At 49.7% G+C, this 20,797-nt stretch overlaps 1 protein-coding gene and 1 pseudogene across 1 annotated transcript in view; both read right to left on the reverse strand.

Annotated features, from left to right (window-relative positions):
• The window catches only part of LOC142912443 (dead end protein homolog 1-like), a 37,550-nt gene extending 34,509 nt beyond the window's left edge, over nt 1–3,041 (reverse strand). Inside the window, exon 1 of the mRNA XM_076060642.1 lies at nt 1,481–3,041. Coding sequence (XP_075916757.1) covers nt 1,481–1,531 — 51 coding nt within the window. The 5' untranslated portion in view covers nt 1,532–3,041. The remainder of the gene's footprint in view (nt 1–1,480) is intronic.
• A 1,012-nt stretch (nt 3,042–4,053) lies between these two features.
• Nucleotides 4,054–15,481, reverse strand: LOC142912417 (putative RNA-binding protein 46 pseudogene; annotated as a pseudogene).
• Nucleotides 15,482–20,797: the final 5,316 nt, after the last annotated feature.

Here is a 20,797-nt window from a genome sequence, read left to right on the forward strand (position 1 = left end):
AATAACCATTGCTACAGTCAACATTATAGACTGTCAGTACACTCACCATACTTAATAACCATTACTACAGTCTACATTATAGACTGTTAGTACACTCACCATACTTAATAACCATTACTACAGCCTACATTATAGACTGCCAGTACACTCACCATACTTAATAACCATTACTACAGTCTACATTATAGACTGTCAGTACACTCATTCAGCTTAATAACATTACTACAGTCTACATTATAGACTGTCAGTACACTCACCATACTTAATAACCAGGCTACAGTCTACATTATAGACTGTCAGTACACTCACCCAGCTGAATAAGCAGGCTACAGTCTACATTATAGACTGTCAGTAAACTCACCATACTTAATAACCTTTACTACAGTCTACATTATGGACTGCCAGTACACTCACCATACTTAATAACCATTACTACAGTCTACACTATAGACTGTCAGTACACTCACCATACTTAATAACCATTACTACAGTCTACACTATAGACTGTCAGTAGACTCACCATACTTAATAACCAGGCTACAGTCTACATTATAGACTGTCAGTACACTCACCCAGCTGAATAACCAGGCTACAGTCTACATTATAGACTGTCAGTACACTCACCATACTTAATAACCATTACTACAGTCTACATTATAGACTGTCAGTACACTCACTCAGGTTAATAACCATTACTACAGTCTACATTATAGACTGTCAGTACACTAACCATACTTAATAACCAGGCTACAGTCTACATTATAGACTGTCAGTACACTCACCATACTTAATAACCATTACTACAGTCTACATTATAGACTGTCAGTACACTCACTCAGGTTAATAACCATTACTACAGTCTACATTATAGACTGTCAGTACACTCACTCAGCTTAATAACCATTACTACAGTCTACATTATAGACTGTCAGTACACTCACCATACTTAATAACCATTACTACAGTCTACATTATAGATTGTCAGTACACTCACCATACTTAATAACCATTACTACAGTCTACATTATAGACTGTCAGTACACTCACCATACTTAATATCCATTACTACAGTCTACATTATAGACTGTCAGTACACTCACCATACTTAATAACCAGGCTACAGTCTACATTATAGACTGTCAGTACACTCACCATACTTAATAACCATTACTACAGTCTACATTATAGACTGTCAGTACACTCACCATACTTAATAACCATTACTACAGTCTACATTATAGACTGTCAGTACACTCACTCAGGTTAATAACCATTACTACAGTCTACATTATAGACTGTCAGTACACTCACCATACTTAATAACCAGGCTACATTATTATTCACAAATTAAATCGTTTGTATTTTGTCAATGGCCATAGCCTCAGCACTGCCCCATAGACCCAGCACTGTCCATAAATTCAACAGTGCATATTTAAACTATCTGCGAATCACGGGCTGGACATTTGAGGCCACTTTTTACCTCACGTTTTCCCTCACGAGAGGCGATCTCGCACCCCTGGGGGGTCGTCATCGTCGTTAATTTCTGCTCCGAAATAAAAAAAATTCAAATCCGCACCTCACGACTCTCAAAATGGCGCCTGTGTCTCTGCGTGTGTGTCTGTGTCTCTGCGTGTGTGTCACTGTGTCTGTGTGACTGCCAAGTTGTCCTTATTTTCGTTGCCTTCTGATACGCCCAGCAGAGACACTCACTGCACACACTCACCGTGCCGCGCACAGACAAAGATCCCCCGTATACCCTTAACAGACCGTAGGGGCAAGTGCTGTTAGCGAGCTCCTATAAGGCCAGCACGGTACACGAGGGGGTGGGTGGCCAGCACCACGCCCGGCCGCCTTTGTCTCCCTAGTGGCAATGTTTACTACACACCGCACCAAGTACTCATTTGAGGCGGAGTCGACCTAGGGGAGGCCCGGGACCGGTTCAGATAATCGTCAGCGATGTTGGATGTGAGTGGGAATCGAACTTGGGTCGCCAGGATCGTGGTGCAGCGTAGATCTAACCGCTACCCTTCAGCTCTCCACACACGTCGTCGGTCACACACAGAACCGCAGAGGAGGGCAAGAAGGATCCCAAGCGTGTGACACTCAGAACCACAAGTGGCAGAGACTCGGCCGAGAGAGTGGAGAGAGAGAGTGGAGAGAGAGAGTGGAGAGAGAGAGTGGAGAGAGTGAGAGTGGAGAGAGAGAGTGGAGAGAGAGTGGAGAGAGAGAGTGGAGAGAGAGAGTGGAGAGAGTGGAGAGAGAGAGTGGACAGAGTGGAGAGAGAGAGAGTGGAGAGAGAGTAGAGAGTGGAGAGAGAGAGAGTGGAGAGAGAGAGTGGAGAGAGAGAGAGTGGAGAGAGACTTTTCAGGACTTTATTTCCACTGAAACATTAACAGCAGAAACATTACCGGAAAAAAAACACACCTAAACTGAAAATCAATAAAACATCAAACTCTTAACAGCTGTATGTGTACTCTTTGGTTCTATTCGGTAAAGTCACCACGTAAGTAAAAAGATAAAACAACAAAAATCACGATGTTTCGGCCACAACACAAGTAGCCTTCTTCAGGTGAAGGAACAGAACTGAAATACAAATGGCACCGGGATAGAGGCCGTGGAAACGAGGCGGTGCACGGACATCTCCGTGTGCAGCAAAGTTGTTCAAGGGTTTTTCAATTTGATAAACAATCAAATGTTCTGACATCAGAATGCGACGTGAACAAAACATATTTTTCTCCCGTGCATTTTCAAAAACGAAATGGCGTCGACAAACACCTGAATGAGTTTTTTTTCTTCAAGGATTCTGTTGTCGGTTTTCATTAAAGTGTAATGACAGGGTGACACCTGCTGACATGACAGGGTAACACCTGCTGACATGACAGGGTGACACCTGCTGACATCACAGGGTGACACCTGTTGACAGGGTGACACCTGCTGACATAACATGGTGACACCTGCTGACAGGGTGACACCTGCTGACATCACAGGGTGACACCTGCTGACAGGGTGACACCTGCTGACATCACAGGGTGACACCTGCTGACATGACAGGGTGACACCTGCTGACATCACAGGGTGACACCTGCTGACATCACAGGGTGACACCTGCTGACATCACAGGGTGACACCTGCTGACATCACAGGGTGACACCTGTTGACAGGGTGACACCTGCTGACATCACATGGTGACACCTGCTGACAGGGTGACACCTGCTGACATCACAGGGTGACACCTGCTGACAGGGTGACACCTGCTGACATCACAGGGTGACACCTGTTGACAGGGTGACACCTGCTGACATCACATGGTGACACCTGCTGACAGGGTGACACCTGCTGACATCACAGGGTGACACCTGCTGACAGGGTGACACCTGCTGACATCACAGGGTGACACCTGCTGACATCACAGGGTGACACCTGCTGACATCACAAGGTGACACCTGCTGACATGACAGGGTGACACCTGTTGACATGACAGGGTGACACCTGCTGACATCACAGGGTGACACCTGCTGACATCACAGGGTGACACCTGCTGACATCACAGGGTGACACCTGTTGACAGGGTGACACCTGCTGACATCACATGGTGACACCTGCTGACAGGGTGACACCTGCTGACATCACAGGGTGACACCTGCTGACAGGGTGACACCTGCTGACATCACAGGGTGACACCTGCTGACATGACAGGGTGACACCTGCTGACATCACAGGGTGACACCTGCTGACATCACAGGGTGACACCTGCTGACAGGGTGACACCTGCTGACATCACAGGGTGACACCTGCTGACATGACAGGGTGACACCTGCTGACATCACAGGGTGACACCTGCTGACATCACAGGGTGACACCTGCTGACATCACATGGTGACACCTGCTGACAGGGTGACACCTGCTGACATCACAGGGTGACACCTGCTGACAGGGTGACACCTGCTGACATCACAGGGTGACACCTGCTGACATGACAGGGTGACACCTGCTGACATCACAGGGTGACACCTGCTGACATGACAGGGTGACACCTGTTGACATGACAGGGTGACACCTGCTGACATCACAGGGTGACACCTGCAGCCAGGGTGACACCTGCTGACATCATAGGGTGACACCTGCTGACATGACAGGGTGACACCTGCTGGCCTGGCAAGGGCTTCACGGGTATGGCCACAGAGGTAACAACCAATCAGGGAAGGAGGCGCATCTGGGGCAAAGGCAACAGGTGGGGCTAGCCGAGTTACTCCGGTCACCTGCTCGAAAGGTTCCACGAGAGGGCGTGGCCAGAGGCGGGGCCTAGCCACGCCTGGGGAGATATAAGGGGGAGCGGACCCGGAGTTCGGGCCTCGTGCGTGGGGTCCTGGGTCCTGGCGTGTCGTCGTTCGCCGCCATCTCTCTCCGTCGTCGTCACGACGCCAACCGGAATCGTGGCCAAGAAGAGCTGGCACAGTCACGAGACGTTAACGTGGAGAGTCATTTGGTGAGACGTGCGTAGCGAGCGAGGTAGCGGCGCGTGGTCCGGTGAGAAGGAGCGACGAGTCCAACGAAGTCAGGGGTGGTCCCCCCCCCCCCCCCACGAGGGAAAAAGGAAAGGGGGCGGATGGCTGAGTAGAGAGCGTGCGGGAACGTGAACGTGGAGAGCGAGTGGCCGGGCAATTTGCAGTTTGAACGCCGCAATGGACGCGAGGTTCAGAGTGAACGCTAAGTGACGGCTCGTGGGTAGAACATCGTCAGCGGTCTGACGAACGCCGCTGCAATGGACGCATGTCGCTACGGGTACATGTCGCTTTTGGAGCAGGTACAGCACGTGGCGACCACCTGCTGGGTCATGGGGAAGGAGCCGGGTTATGCTGAGAGGTCCTGGGAGAGGCGGCTGGGATGCGGTGTCGCGGCGGGGGCTGGGCGCATTCTCAGAGGATTCGCATCGCTGAGGATGTTGTGGGCGAGCTGACACGCCACCTCCCGTGCTCCCTCCTCGCTGGAGCTCAGAAATGCGGGGAAGATCCCGGCGCCTTCTCCCATCCTGGGAATCGACACCTTATAGAGGAGGCCCGTGGGCATCCCGGGCCCCGAGTGAGCGTGCAGCTCGAAGGTCGGGTAGCTGACGCCGGCGGTCCGGCACAGCATCCACAGCCGCGCCTGCCACGACAGCATGGCCGCCTCCGGCAGCGCCTCGAGAGCCACGGGCACGGGCCGCAGGTGGAGAGGTACCCACCACAGCCACGTGCTTGCCCCCCAGCACCCAAACGGCTGTGCGCGGCCTTGCCGGTGGCCGTGCACTCCGGCTGCAGCAGGTCTGGCACCGCCGCCTCCTTCTCCTCCTCGTCTTCGGTTGTCGCAGCCGCAGCCACCGTGTCCCATTCCGGGATGGCCCAGTCCACCTTGATGGTCCGGCCCCATAGCTGGAAGTTGATTCGAAGGAGCTTCTTCCTGGCCATGGCGGCCGCGTGATGGCTCCCGTACTCGATGAACGCGTAGCCTCGGTTGAGGGTTTTGTCCCAGCAACAGACGCTCATCTTGACGTCCACCACGCCCTCCGTGGCACCGCTCATCGCCATCATCACCTCCGCTCGCTTCTTGTCCTTTGGCAGCCCCCCAATGAAGAGGCGGCGATTGTCCACGCTGAAGCGGACTCCAATGCGGCGTCCGGGACGGATCTCGAATTTGTTGAGTTTCTTGACGGCATCCGTGGCTTCGGCGCGCGTGGCGTAGGTAGCGAACGCGTAGCCGCGGTTCTCTCCGCTATAATCCATCACGAGGCGGAGCTGGTAGAGCTTCCCCACCATCTCCAGCACGGGCACCAGCTCATCCTCGTAGAGGTCGCGCGGGATCCTCCCCAGAAACACCTCGCAGCCACGGGCGGGAGGGGGCCCCTGCCAGTCGGGCGGCGGTCCGAACTTCCTCTGTCCGTTCTCCTGGACGATGCTGTACCCCGTGCGCAACATGCGGTCCAGCAAGACCTTCATATAGGCCATGCCGAGCACCGGTGGTTTGGCTACTACGGTGGTGCTGGGGCAGCGCCTTGGGGCCCGGTGGAGCCCTTGACACTCCGCGTGGTCGCCTCGTGCCGACAAAATCACGGGGGGAATCAGCTCCTGAAAAGCCAAATCTCCGGCAGGAACTCGCTTGGCCCAAACCTACAGGCCAGCAGTGAAGAGAGGAAGAGAGAGAGTGGAGACGGATGGAGAAAGAGAGACGCGTTTGTTCGGTCCGTGGGCCTAAATGTGACGTTAGCGTAGCCTGTGCAGTATGCATACAGCGCTTTTGTCAATCCACTGCTGGATGAAGCCCTCCCCCACATTGCACAGAGGAAACAAGAAACACAAACTCACACGGTTCCCGGCATGCGTTTGTTTGTCCTCGGAAATGTTCACCGAGCGATGATTTTGCGTTTCGAGCGGCGCTCACGAGGCGGCGTTTGACTTCGCGCGGTGAACTTTGCCCGTGATGACGTCACTGGGCACGACAGGAGAGGTCGGCGCTGACTTTTAGCGCCGGTTTTTTTCTCCCCATCCAATAGTCCATGAGACGCTTCAAAATGAGACCGTTTTGCCGGTATCAAAGTATGACAAAATAAGAATAGATTTGATCCTTTTTTGGCAACAAAACGGGTGTTTAGATGTTCAAACACCAAACAGAAACCTTCTTCAATGAATCTTAAGATCTGTTTTATTGCCAGAAAGGATACAACCTATTCTTATTTTTCCATAGCCCATGAGATGTCTCCTTTGTCGGTACCACGTGAGGTGGCCTAAATTGAGCAGTTGCAATTTCTCTACGTGGCCAGGGATAAACAAATTCAATGAGTGAGACTATCAAGTAATTTACTTTCATTTTCCATTCAAATAAATGGGTACGACTAAAGTTTTGCTAACTTAGGTGGTACCGAGTTCTGCTCTGGACCATGAGTGGGCCATTTAATCAACTGTGGCCAGTTTTCAACATTGTATGGTCCCTAACAGCAACAGAGCTGTTGTATTACAATTGTGTTCATATTGGATCATCTTTACAACAGAGCAGACATGCAGACAGATCTTAATGCTTAATGCTTTCAAACCCTCGTTGTTGAAATGTGAGTTTACTTGCAAATGGAATCACAGTCCCAAATCATGACCGCAGAATGGTTGGAGCGAGTTGTTGGAGAGGGTGGTGGGTCGGGGGTTGAATTGCCATCATGAAAGCAGCACACGCCCCACCTTATGAACCACACAGAGTAATCATACGAGCCAGACGTTGTATAGAAATGAGTATTGTTGTTAGTGTAGCGTTCACCAAAACGATCCAGGATATGTTTTATTTGGTCACGCCATTCATATTCAGATATTAATTTTGCTTGTGTTTCAGAGTGGGCCGATTCATCTTTGATCTCATGAAGATGCGAAATCGCAAATAGGTTTTGATCAAATTGCTAAAAGGATACAATTTTTAAATGGATATTTGAAATCAATGGAGTGCATGTTTTACAATTCACGCAGCTCAACGACGAAATAAATAATATCGCATGGTTTTAATTAAGTAAAATATTTTATATATCAGAATTTATAAATTTGTGTCATGAATTAGGGTGATGAATTTTGCTTTGACCATCTCTTAAATAACCGCATTTATAATTAGAGCTGGGGTATCATCATATTTCTTAAGTCGTTGATCACTCAACCAAATATATCGGTTTCATTACTCGACAAATTGGATAACAATTAGTTTTTAAAAATTTGTCCGCATATGTGCCACTGGATGGGAGGTTATGGGTGCGGCATAATCAGTTGTATTATGCTGGGCGTGGCTTGTAGGGGGTTTCCTACCTTCGGGAAGCGTGACGCTGAAATGGTCGCTGTTTATTAATCCACCCGAGTTACTGACCACGCGTTCCTCTGGTTAAGGAACCTTCACGCAAACTGCGGTCATCCTCGCAGTGCCTTTTGGCTCAGTCACCGAACAAAGACGGTCACTGTATCGCACGCTGTCAGATGTGTTTCTGCAGCCGCCTGGAATACTTTTTATTACCATATTAGGAAGCCACTGGAGCTATACACATTCACATCTAGATTTAAAACTCATTTCTTTTGAACTGCTTTTTGTGTTCTTAGCTCTTTCGGTAAAGTCACGTTGAAGGGAAACAATAAAGTAATAAAATATATAAAAATAAAAATTCTCACGACGTTTCGACCATAACACAAACGGTCATCATGATTTTTATTGTTTTATATATATTTTATTATTTTATTGTTTCCCTTCAACGTGACTTTACCGAAAGAGCTAAGAATATGAATTACTGCAGTCACGAAAGCTTTAAATTAAAATTTAACTGCTTTGTGTTTAGTCTTTCGTCCTTCCCCCACATCTCTGATTGGCACGGTTAACTACCGTACAGCGCGAAAGAAGTTCAACAACATACATGCACACAAAGGTTATAAGTTTGGTCAATTCACTTAATCGCCTAATCATATCAGCTCCTAGCTATACTGCACTCTTTGTAGGTGAGTAGGTCGGTAGCTGCGCTACTGTTGTGACATTGCCTACACGATTAACTCTGCGGTGGCGAATAGCGCGAGTGGTGTGTGTGTGTGTGTGATAATTATACATGACGACAGTGGTGTAGCTTGTACAGAATAAGTTAACACGATTTTTAATTTAGAGAGCATCTACATGCAACCGAATCTCACGACGCTATACCACAACAGACGCGTGCACCTAACCGGTAACAACGAGGCGTGATACTTGTCCGGTATTTTAAGAGAGAGACGGCCATAGGCAGAGAAGAGGAGGAAATGTATTTAGCTTGGACGTGGACAGATGGTTGAGGGAAGTAAGTTCCAGATCTAGGAGGCAGCAAGAGGAGAAGGCGAGGCAAATGACGAATCGAGGGTTGACCTCTACACAAGGAGAAGGTCAACTCGCCGCTTCGATCAGAAAGCTTCGGCTCCTGCAGCGCAGAGCGCACGGAGGCGGTGCCTGGTGTAAGAGGGGAGATGAGGCTTGCACGTTGGAACCGCCGACAGTTCAATCTACATTCAGAGACGTTCAATTTGTGTACAGGATACATCACGTGAGAGCCCGGAGTGCAGCGGAGGGGGGCGAGGCTGATTCATTTGGCCTCAGAGGAACGCCGTGACCCTCAACCGGTCCGTCATCAGTCTCAGCCGTGGTCTATCCGCTGCGGGGTGAAGGGCACCCCCCTTGTTAGTTGCTCTCGGTACTGCAAGGGCCACGTTACACTTCACTCCTGCGTCATGAAGCGATCCCGTAGCTCCGTCTCTACACGGGCTGGGCCAGACGTGGGCAAAGGACGGCCCGTTGGGCTTTTTAATCCGGCCTGCCGAACTTGTCCAAATAATATTATTGATGTTGTTGTTAAATTAAATTTTACCTTGCTCCTGTAATGCCCCCGTTTCCCAGATTAGACGGCGCACTTTGACCGGGAGTGCGGTAATTGTTCTGGGCGCAGGCCTCAGACGTTTTCGTGATGTTTGATCAGTCACGTTATGACACGTTTTTGAATGGTTCATGTTCGTGCAATTTGTTAAAATTGCCTTGCAAATAAATGCTTTGCTACCTTTTAAAGGCCAAATCCTTTCACGTAATGATTTTTGACACCATCATTTATGTTAGTTCACACAAACGCTCCATCCACCACCATCACCACCAACATCACCACCACCATCACCACCACCAGCATCACCACCACCATCACCACCACCAGCATCACCACCACCAACATCACCACCACCAACAGCACCATCACCACCACCAACATCACCACCACCAACATCACCACCACCACCAACATCACCACCACAAACATCACCATCACCAACATCACCACCACCAACAGCACCATCACCACCAACAACATCACCATCACCACCACCAACATCACCACCACCACCGACATCACCACCACCACCAACATCACCACCAACATCACCACCACCAACATCACCACCACCAACATCACCACCACTAACATCCCGACCACCACCAACATCCCCACCACCACCAACATCACCACCACCATCACCACCACCAACATCACCACCAACATCCCCACCACCACCAACATCACCACCAACATCACCACCACCATCACCACCACCAACATCACCCCCAACATCTCCACCACCACCAACATCACCACCAACATCACCACCACCAACATCACCACCAACACCAACATCACCACCACCACCACCAACATCACCACCACCACCAACATCCCCACCACCACCAACATCACCAACATCACCACCACCACCAACATCACCACCACCAACAGCACCATCACCATCACCAACATCACCACCACCACCACTACCAACACCACCACCACCAACATCACCACCAACATCCCCACCACCACCACCATCACCACCACCAACATCACCACCACCACCACCAACATCACCACCACTAACATCCCCACTACCACCAACATCACCACCACCACCAACATCACCACCACCATCACCACCACCAACATCACCACCACCAACATCACCACCAACATCCCCACCACCAACATCACCACCAACATCACCACCACCAACATCACCACCAACATCACCACCACCAACACCACCACCACCAACATCACCACCAACATCCCCACCACCACCAACATCACCACCAACATCACCACCACCATCACCACCACCAACATCACCACCAACATCCCCACCACCACCAACATCACCACCAACATCACCACTACCAACATCACCACCAACATCACCACCACCAACATCACCACCACCACCAACACCACCACCAACATCACCACCATCACCACCACCAACATCACCACCAACATCCCCACCACCACCAACATCACCACCACCAACATCACCACCACCAACATCACCACCAACATCACCACCACCAACACCACCACCACCAACATCACCACCAACATCCCCACCACCACCAACATCACCACCAACATCACCACCACCATCACCACCACCAACATCACCACCAACATCCCCACCACCACCAACATCACCACCAACATCACCACTACCAACATCACCACCAACATCACCACCACCAACATCACCACCACCACCAACACCACCACCAACATCACCACCATCACCACCACCAACATCACCACCAACATCCCCACCACCACCAACATCACCACCACCAACATCACCACCACCAACATCACCACCAACATCACCACCACCAACAGCACCATCACAACCACCAACATCACCACCACGAACATCACCACGACAAACATCACCATCACCAACATCACCACCACCACCACCACCAACAGCACCATCATCACCACCAACATCACCATCAACACCACCAACATTACCACCACCACCAACATCACCACCACTAACATCCTCACCACCACCAACATCACCACCACCAACATCACCACCACCACCAACAGCACCATCACCACCACCAACATCACCACCACCAACATCACCACCACCACCAACATCACCACCAACATCACCACCACCAACATCACCACCACCACCAACACCACCACCAACATCACCACCATCACCACCACCAACATCACCACCAACATCCCCACCACCACCAACATCACCACCACCAACATCACCACCACCAACATCACCACCACCACCAACATCACCACCACCAACAGCACCATCACAACCACCAACATCACCACCACCAACATCACCACCACAAACATCACCATCACCAACATCACCACCACCACCACCACCAACAGCACCATCATCACCACCAACATCACCATCAACACCACCAACATTACCACCACCACCACCAACATCACCACCACTAACATCCTCACCATCACCAACATCACCACCACCACCACCAACAGCACCATCATCACCACCAACATCACCATCAACACCACCAACATCACCACCACCACCAACATCACCACCAACACCAACATCACCACCACCACCAACATCACCACCACCATCACCACCACCAACATCCCCACCACCACCAACATCACCAACATCACCACCACCACCAACATCACCACCACCAACAGCACCATCACCACCACCAACATCACCACCACCACCAACATCACCACCACCACCAACACCACCACCACCACCAACATCACCACCAACATCCCCACCACCATCACCACCACCAACATCACCACCACCAACATCACCACCACTAACATCCCCACCACCACCAACATCACCACCACCACCAACATCACCATAACCACCACCAACATCACCACCACCAACATCACCACCAACATCCCCACCACCACCAACATCACCACCAACATCACCACCACCAACATCACCACCAACATCACCACCAACATCACCACCAATAACATCCCCACCACCACCAACATCACCACCACCAACATCACCACCAACATCCCCACCACCACCAACATCACCACCACCAACAGCACCATCACCACCACCAACATCACCACCACCAACATCACCACCACAAACATCACCAACATCACCACCACCAACAGCACCATCACCACCACCAACATCACCATCAACACCACCAACATTACCACCACCACCAACTTCACCACCACTAACATCCTCACCACCACCAACATCACCACCACCAACATCACCACCACCACCACCACCAACAGCACCATCACCACCACCAACATCACCATCACCACCACCAACATCACCACCACCACCAACATCACCACCACTAACATCCCCACCACCACCAACATCACCACCACCACCATCACCACCACCAACATCACCACCAACATCACCACCACTAACATCCCCACCACCACCAACATCACCACCACCACCAACATCACCACCAACATCCCCAGCACCACCAACATCACCACCAACATCACCACCACCAACATCACCACCAACATCACCACCACCACCAACATCACCACCACCATCACCACCACCAACATCACCACCAACATCCCCACCACCACCAACATCACCAACATCACCACCACCACCACCAACATCACCACCACCAACAGCACCATCACCACCACCAACATCACCACCACCACCAACATCACCACCACCGACACCACCACCACCAACATCACCACCAACATCCCCACCACCACCAACATCACCACCACCACCACCAACATCACCACCACTAACATCCCCACCACCACCAACATCACCACCACCACCAACATCACCACCACCATAACCACCACCAACATCACCACCACCACCAACATCACCACCAACATCCCCACCACCACCAACATCACCACCAACATCACCACCACCAACATCACCACCAACATCACCACCACCACCAACATCACCACCACTAACATCCCCACCACCACCAACATCACCACCACCAACATCACCACCAACATCCCCAGCACCACCAACATCACCACCAACATCACCACCACCAACATCACCACCATCACCACCAACATCCCCACCACCACCAACATCACCACCAACATCACCACCACCAACATCACCACCACCACCAACATCACCACCACTAACATCCCCACCACCACCAACATCACCACCACCACCAACATCACCACCAACATCCCCAGAACCACCAACATCACCACCAACATCACCACCAACATCACCACCAACATCCCCACCACCACCAACACCACCACCACCAACATCACCACCAACATCCCCACCACCACCAACATCACCACCAACATCACCACCACCATCACCACCACCAACATCACCACCACCATCACCACCACCAACATCACCACCAACATCCCCACCACCACCAACATCACCAACATCACCACCACCACCAACATCACCACCACCAACAGCACCATCACCACCACCAACATCACCACCACCACCAACATCACCACCACCAACATCACCACCAACATCCCCACCACCACCACCATCACCACCACCAACATCACCAACATCACCACCAACATCCCCACCACCACCAACATCACCACCAACATCACCACCACCAACATCACCACCAACATCACCACCAACATCACCACCACCATCACCACCACCACCACCAACATCACCACCACCACCATCACCACCACCAACATCACCACCAACATCCCCACCACCACCAACATCACCACCACCATCACCACCACCAACATCACCACCAACATCACCATCACCACCAACATCACCACCAACATCACCACCACCACCATCACCACCACCAACAGCACCACCACCAACATCACCACCACAAACATCACCATCACCAACATCACCACCAACATCCCCACCACCACCAACATCACCACCACCATCACCACCACCAACATCACCACCAACATCACCATCACCACCAACATCACCACCAACATCACCACCATCACCACCACCAACAGCACCATCACCACCACCAACATCACCACCACAAACATCACCATCACCAACATCACCACCACCACCAACAGCACAATCACCACCACCAACATCACCACCACCAACATCACCACCAACATCACCACCACTAACATCCCCACCACCACCAACATCACCACCACCACCAACATCACCACCAACATCCCCACCACCACCAACATCACCACCAACATCACCACCACCAACATCACCACCACCAATATCACCACTAACACGACCACCACCAACATCACCACCAACATCCCCACCACCACCAACATCACCACCAACATCACCACCACCATCACCACCACCAACATCACCCCCAACATCCCCACCACCACCAACATCACCACCAACATCACAACCACCATCACCACCAACACCAACATCACCACCACCAACATCACCACCACCATCACCAACATCACCACCAACATCCCCACCACCACCAACATCACCACCACCAACAGCACCATCACCACCACCAACATCACCACCACCAACATCACCACCACCACCAACAACACCACCACCACCACCATCACCACCACCAACATCACCACCACCAACATCACCACCACTAACATCCCCACCACCACCAACATCACCACCAACATCACCACCAGCAACATCACCACCAACATCACCACCACCAACATCACCACCACTAACATCCCCACCACCACCAACATCACCAGTACCACCAACATCACCACCAACATCCCCACCACCACCAACATCACCACCAACATCACCACCACCAACATCACCACCAACATCACCACCACCAATATCACCACCACCAACACCACCACCACCAACATCACCACCACCAACATCACCACCAACATCACCACCAAACGCAATCAGGCGAGGGCAGGAGGGAAGGCCCCGCGTGGCTAGGCCCCACGTTGTAAAGTTCCAACCTGGACATCGATTCCCATGCTCGCTGCTACTCAACTGACATCCCTACGAGAGAGAGAGGCTCTACCTTGGTAAACAACAACCACCACAACAACAACCACCACCACAACGATGAGAATTTCTCACCTCGGATTTCAGTGCAAGCGCGCACACGGCAGCTTCCTGTTACCCCGCGCAACAGGAAGTAGAATGACGTCACTTCCCTCCCACGAATGGCTCTCTAACTGAATAAATTATGTTAATGAGGCTGAACCCGTCGCAATAAACTCGCGACGGCTACATTATGTTAATGGTACACCAGTCATTGGGCGTAGCTTTGCCCAAATAAGGATTGCCACTGGAACGATATAGGCAGTGACCCAAGCGGAGGTGACGTCACGCTCAAGAGCGCGGTGGACGGGGGAGGGGTGAATACCGTGGTGAGATGACGTCACTAGCGAGGTACACCTCCCCCTGGCGTTTCACACCGATGAAGTAATGCAGAGTGGTGACGTCACAGAGTTGGAGTTTAATTTGATTTAGATTCATTTTCCATTGCTCCCTCGGGTGTGTGAGCTCAGCAACAACGTGGACATTATTGTGTATACAGTGTGTGTGTACACTGTGTGTGTGTGTACACTGTGTGTGTGTACACTGTGTGTGTGTACACTATGTGTATACACTGTGTCACTGTGTCGCTGCGTGTCACTGTGTGTCACTGTGTGTGTCACTGTGTGTCACTGTGTGTGTGTCACTGTGTGTGTACACTGTGTGTACCCTGTGTGTGTACACTGTGTATACACTGTGTGTGTACACTGTGTGTATACACTGTGTGTGTGTACACTGTGTGTGTACAGTGTATGTGTACACTGTGTGTACACTGTGTATAAACTCTGTGCCACTGCGTGTGTGTACACTGTGTGTGTGTATATATATACACTGTGTACCCTGTGTGTGTACACTGTGTGTATACACTGTATGTACACTGTGTGTACACTGTGTGTGTACATTGTGTATACCCTGTGTGTGTACATTGTGTGTGTACACTGTGTGTGTACACTGTGTGTGTGTACACTGTGTGTGTACATTGTGTGTACACTGTGTGTCGCTCTGTGTGTCGCTGTGTGTGTCACTGTGTGTGTGTCACTGTGTCACTGTGTGTGTGTCACTGTGCCTGGCACAAGCGTCGTGGTGACGTCACCACCACTTAGTTGCGAATGGCGATTGTTGTTGTGTCACTGTGTCACTGTGCGTCCGTCACTGTGTGTGTGTCAGTGTCTGTACACTGTGTGTGTACACTGTGTGTATGTGTACACTATGTGCATACACTGTGTGTGTACACTGTGTGTATACACTGTGTGTGTACACTGTGTGTACAGTGTGTGTGTGTAAACTATGTGTATACACTGTGTGTGTACACTGTGTGTGTGTACACTGTGTACATTGTGTGTGTACAGTTTGTGTATACTGTATGTGCACAGTGTGTGTGTACACTGTTTGTGTGTACACTTTGTGTGTACACTGTTTGTGTATGTACACTGTGTATATACTGTGTGTGTGTACACTGTGTGTGTGTGTGTACACTGTGTGTATACACTGTGTGTACACTGTGTATAAACTGTGTGTATACACTGTGTGTGTGTACACTGTTTGTGTCCACATTGAACCGAACCCCCGGCAAGGCCATCTACTTAATGACGAGAGAAAATTCACACGAAATGTCCCTTTCAATGAAGTCTTCCAGATGTAAATTGATACAAGCTTTTAATGAAGAAATAAAATCATCTAATTCAAAACACAACACAATTCAAAGATGTTTCATTTTAAAACTTCAAAACGGAGCATGGGGTACTTGCGTGAATGCGTCCTTCGTGTGCAAATGTTGTGACTTTCCTGGCCTGAAGGCCGTCAATGTGTTGGACCCTTATTGGTGCACAGCGTCTCAACAACAGCAGTGGGGTTTGCTTCAAGCGATAGGTAACGAACATCCAGACGTCAATCAGCAAGGAGCATTTCTAGTCCCAGTTAGACAAAATCTACGTCAACACGTAAGACAAAACTACAATTCGTGTTGTAGAGAATGTATCTCCTCCTATACGTTTAACTTTCAAGTGGTATGCCTTGTAACTGATGAATGATCTGAGCGTGCTCCCTATTTCAAAGACAATGAGTTGCTCCAGAGGCAGAAGCTTCGTGAACCACAAAAGTACCCTTTGACCTGTATCACAAGAACAACGGGTCTCACCCGAGTTCTCTGTACAGATTACTTCCGAAACACACACACACTTTGTCCTAACATCACTTATTCAATGTGTGACCCTCAGACAAAATGATACATGCACGCGCACAATCAGACAAGTATTCATTCTAAATCATTGACAGGCATAATAACAACATTGAATTACTGCAGCGAAATTGACTGCATCACGTTACATCGTATTAACAAGAAGTTATTTTACAAATACGCACCGTCTGCTTAACAGTGAATGTACACCGTACTATTGTTGCGTCATTCAAAACGAGTAGGCCGTTGCATGCTGGCGTCTGGGTCAAAATGTAGCAAATTTAAAACATTACGCTACAAATAATAGATCACGGCATTTAGATCACAACACAAGCAATCGTCATCAGGTGGGACAAGCACAGCAGCAATAAGAGGAAACTGCTGGAGTAGGCGCCTACTACTTCAGCAGTTTCTCTTGCTGCGGTTGTCCCACCTGATGACGATTGCTTGTGTTGTGATCTAAACGCCGTGATCTGTTATGTTTCTACCCACGTGGTGACTTTACCGAAATAACTCAAGCGTGTGGATTCCTGCAGTCACGACAGCTTCGAATCAAGATTACCTACAAACAACACAACTGAGATAACGCATCAATCATCGCCCCCTACTGACAGGCTCTTGTCCACATGCAGGCCGGTGCAGGGCCACCACCTTGTGCCACACAGGGGCAGCTGCTACTTGGGGATGCTCTTCGAGTGTTTCAGACGAGGTACGACACGAAACTTTGAGTTGCTGAGGCGATAAAGCAAGCACCGTGTAAATGCAATTATAACATAGTGAATGCTTGGGAGCTTATTGTCTCTCGCTCCTGGTTACAGATCTACCCAACCCATGGGCCCACAAAGTGTTCAACTTCATGTTCTTGTCATTAAAGGCCTGTGACAAAGGTGCATCTATTGGAGCGAAATCGTCTCTGGCTTACACATCTACCGGGTCTCCACTTGACTTTGTATTGTCTCGGAGGAAGTCCACCCACACCTCCACTTCCACAAACTGCTGGGAGTTGCCTCGCTCTGCCTCACAGTCAGAATTCTCCTCCTGCTTCACGATGTGAAGGTCCCATTTTGGAGTTGAATCTTCACCTTCACATTTTAACTTCACGTCTTCGCTCTTCACCATCACCTCTTCACATTTCACCATCACCTCTTCATATTTCACCTTCACCTCTTCATATTTCACCTCGATACCTTCAAAAGTGTCCAAGCTGGGATTTTCTTCCAGTTCGTGTTTCATGAGGGATGGGCTCATTGCGGCACTTTGACTTTCACAAGCTGATTTCAGACTGCACTCCTTGTGGATCTTCTGATGCTTCTGTGTTCTCTGGTGTGTTTTAAGAGCAGATGACTGTGAAAATGCCTTCACACACACTGCACTTGAAGGGTTTCTCTCCCGTGTGTGTACTCTGGTGTGTTTTAAGAGCAGATGACTGAAAATGTCGTCCCACACACACTGCACCTGAAGGGTTTCTCTCCCGTGTGTGTTCTCTGGTGGGTTTTAAGAGCAGATGACTTAAAATGTCTTCCCACACACACTGCAGCTGAAGGGTTTCTCTCCCGTGTGTGTTCTCTGGTGTGTTTTAAGAGCAAATGACTGTACAAATGCCTTCCCACATACAGTGCACTTGAAGGGTTTCTCTCCCGTGTGTGTTCTCTGGTGTGTTTTAAGAGCAAATGACTGTACAAATGCCTTCCCACATACAGTGCACTTGAAGGGTTTCTCTCCCGTGTGTGTTCTCTGGTGTTTTTAAGAGCAGATGACTGTGCAAATGCCTTCCCACACACAGTGCACTTGAAGGGTTTCTCTCCCGTGTGTGTTCTCTGGTGTGTTTTAAGAGTAGATGAATCTGAAAATGTCTTCCCACACACAGTGCAATTGAAGGGTTTCTCTCCTGTGTGTGTTCTCTGGTGTGTTACAAGATTACATGACTGTGCAAACGCTATCCCGCACATCGTGCACCTGAAGGGTTTCTCTCCCGTGTGTGTTCTCTGGTGTTTTACAAGATCAGATGACTGTGCAAATGCCTTCACGCACACACTGCACCTGAAGGGTTTCTCTCCTGTGTGTGTTCTCTGGTGTTTTTTTAAGAGTAGATAAATCTGAAAATGCCTTCCCACACAAACTGCACTTGAAGGGTTTCTCTCCCGTGTGTGTTCTCTGGTGTGTTACAAGATTACATGACTGTGTAAACGCCATTCCGCACATCGTGCACCTGAAGGGTTTCTCTCCCGTGTGTGTTCTCTGGTGTTTTACAAGATCAGATGACTGTGCAAAAGCCTTCACGCACACACTGCACTTGAAGGGTTTCTCTCCTGTGTGTGTTCTCTGGTGTTTTTTAAGAGCAGATGACCATGAAAATGCCTTCTCACACACACTGCACTTGAAGGGTTTCTCTCCTGTGTGAGTTCTCTGGTGCTGTGTCAAATTTCCAGTCCGATCCGTGCTGTATGCACGCTGGTCGCATTGTTGACTTGTCATACCGAGCTGCGCTGAGTGCCTTTGCTCCATCAGACCAATTCTGCAGAGGAAGCGTCAACTGCAGACAGAAACAAAGAATATCCACACCATCTACACGTCAGGCACAGAGGAATGCACACGTGACTTACACGTCTATACTTATTAATATATTCATGATGTAGTGAAAAAGTTTCCCAAATTCATCAGATTTGATGAACGTGCAAACGCCTTCCCGCACAGAGTGCACCTGAAGGGTTTCTCTCCACGGGCTGTTATGGCACACAATGAGAGGGAAAATGTCATTAATATTCCTGGAAGCCTTCATATCTTCCAAGATGAATGTTAACCCAAAACTCTAAGCACACAAATTTGGCTGTCTGACTACAAAAGGAATATTTATGAAAGCTAAATTCAGCTGACATAGCAAAAGGTGTTGAAAACAATACTATTTGTGGTTTGCATAAATGCATGAATTAATGTTCAATCGCAACTTAGAGGTGTGAATCCAGGCTCAGATGTCCTTGAATGCTGGGATGAACAGTTCCGAATTCAGCTGCATGTGTGTGCTGTGTTCACCTCCTGTTTCCATTCTTAGTAAGAGTTCCAGAGGAAAACAAAAATAAACTATAGTCTTGATATAACCTCCGTGTTCAACAGAGTTAATAGACTTTACTTCAAACACAAACTTGACACTGTCACACACTGCCATGGGTAAACAGGTGGCGGTGTGACCAGAACCATGCCTGGCCACCTTCATCTGCTCAGCATTAATTCT

The sequence above is a fragment of the Petromyzon marinus genome, unplaced genomic scaffold (assembly GCF_048934315.1).
Source record: "Petromyzon marinus isolate PM22_M1 ecotype Great Lakes invasive population unplaced genomic scaffold, UKy_Petmar_22M1.pri1.0 PM_G_Scaffold_20, whole genome shotgun sequence".
NCBI lineage: Eukaryota > Metazoa > Chordata > Hyperoartia > Petromyzontiformes > Petromyzontidae > Petromyzon > Petromyzon marinus.